General features: G+C 51.2%; 1 protein-coding gene across 2 annotated transcripts in view; it reads left to right on the top strand.

The window, feature by feature from the left end:
- The first annotated feature begins 451 nt into the window (after positions 1-451).
- Positions 452-2,004, top strand: part of SKA2 (spindle and kinetochore associated complex subunit 2) — a 31,135-nt gene continuing 29,582 nt past the window's right edge. For both annotated transcript variants that reach the window (XM_027517187.1, XM_027517186.1), the window contains exon 1: positions 452-559. In XM_027517187.1, the coding sequence (XP_027372988.1) occupies positions 527-559 (33 nt within the window). In that variant the 5' untranslated portion in view covers positions 452-526. The remainder of the gene's footprint in view (positions 560-2,004) is intronic.

Genomic DNA, 2,004 nt, shown 5'->3' with positions numbered 1-2,004 from the left:
CTTTCCACAATTCGCTCTCTGTGTAGTGCCGGGAGCACAGTCTGGCTTGTGATTGGCTGAAGCGGCAGGAAGCTCGGGCCAATCAGGAATGAGGCGCTTCTTGTATGAATAAGGGGAAGGCGGGAGCGAAGAGGAGGGGAAGTCAGAGGAAAGGCGTGTCACGTCCCCTTTGCTGTTTGTGGAAGCTTTTGTGTAATTGGTTGGCTCTTCTTCCGACTGCACCAATCGCAAGCTCTCCTCTGCAGAACCCTCGCTGTGAAATTAAACGCCGAGATACGGCCGCAGCCAATGGGGAAAAAAAAGGTGCAGGAGCCAATCCTCCTGCGGCGTTTTGTGTCCTTGCCCAACAGGAAAAGGTGTTTCATGCGGAGGGGCGTTTCCAAGCCTCCAATAGGCGGGCGCCGGTGAAGCAGAGGGACCAATGAGAACGAGACGTTGAATGACAGCTGTCCAATAGGGACCCTCAGTGCTGGTACGGTTTGCGGCTTAAGCGCCGCCGCGGTCTGAGGAATGTCAACTATTCAACATGGAGGCGGAGGTCGATAAGCTGGAACTGATGGTGAGTGTGAAGTGAAGGAGATCTACTGGGTCGTTTATTTTTTCCCCGATGGCCTCCAAGTTGGAACGCGATTTGGAGTCGCCGGAAACCCTGGGCGGAGGAGGCTGGACTAGGGCTCGAGCTCCCTCCTCCTGCACCAAAGGGAGTCGCCGCCGCCTGGTCTCTTTTTAACCGCCGCGAGGGAAGGGGTTACATCCGGGAAACTCGTGAGGGAAATGGCGGGAGATGCTGAGGGTGCGGGGCCTTTGGAATTCCTTGTTTCTTGCTCTCAGCTTTGCGCCCTTCGAGGAGCTGTGGTTGATGCAGACAGCGTTCTCTGTATTTCCACCGAAAAGACCTGACAGAAATGGTCTCTAAACGCCCCTAGAAGGGGAGAGGTCGTTCACCGTCCGAGAAAGCGGGGATAGAGGGTGGGGTGGGAAATACACCGAGAGGGGCGGAGAGAAATCTCTTTAGGGCTGAAGCGTTCACATTCAGCCCGAAGCAGGCTGAACAAGTCTGAGAAAGGATGCTCTACTCGCGTGCACAACTTGGCGGCTGAAGAAGCTCCTAGACCAGTTTGGCCCTTCGGTGGGGGAGAGGTGTGAGCCTTGGGAATCTGAACCACGAGCTCCTTTGCTGGAACGCGGGCGGGATTGGGATGTGGATTGCACCGGTGCTCTGGAGTTGCCTAGCTTCATTCATTGTGAATGTAGGGGGCGGGGGCGAATAATTGGAAAGGACTCCCGCTGCTGCTAGGCTTGTTCGAGGGCGCCAAACTGGAGGGCTTGTCCTAGTTTTTTCTTTTGGATCCTTCCCTCACTTGTCCTCTTTATGCTCTCCCTCCCATTAGTTGACTAGTGGCTTGATCGCCCGCGCTTTTTCCTTAGTTCCCTTGTTCTGTCTACCCCCCCCCCCCCACCCCCCACTGCATTACGAGTGTTCGGATTGGGCTGGTTTCCTTTAAAATGTGGAATTTGCAGGACGCACCCATCGTTGATTGATCTCCTGTTCGTTTTTTTTTTTTTTTGTTAAAAATAACAAGGTTAAGTAAAAAAGCCAAAATCTCCATCACAATCCGCTCCTCTTCTCCCTGCCATTCCCTGGCGTTATCCTAAAGTATCGTTTGTACCTGAGCTACCCTCCCCGAGCTCAACCTTGGATCTCCTTAATATCCAAAACATGTAGTGGTCTTTGAAGAAAAACTGTACCATCCTCACCCCCATTCCCACCTCCAGAAAATGCGAGACCTTGACCTTGATAGATCTTATTATCGTTTTCTTCTGATGTAATAATGAATTGAAGTGCCTCTAATATATTAATACAAAACCAACTTTCATTTGCTTTCAGTTGCTTCTGATTTTTTTTGGGTGGGTGTGGAAATTGGGAAGGCGAGAACTGGCAGCAAAGAAGGTAGAATTTAATGCAGCTTTCCAAATCTGTAATAAATGAACTTTTAGTTAAAA

Source organism: Bos indicus x Bos taurus, chromosome 19 (genome assembly GCF_003369695.1).
Source record: "Bos indicus x Bos taurus breed Angus x Brahman F1 hybrid chromosome 19, Bos_hybrid_MaternalHap_v2.0, whole genome shotgun sequence".
NCBI classification, from domain to species: domain Eukaryota; kingdom Metazoa; phylum Chordata; class Mammalia; order Artiodactyla; family Bovidae; genus Bos; species Bos indicus x Bos taurus.
This window is presented reverse-complemented; position numbering and strand designations above follow the sequence as displayed.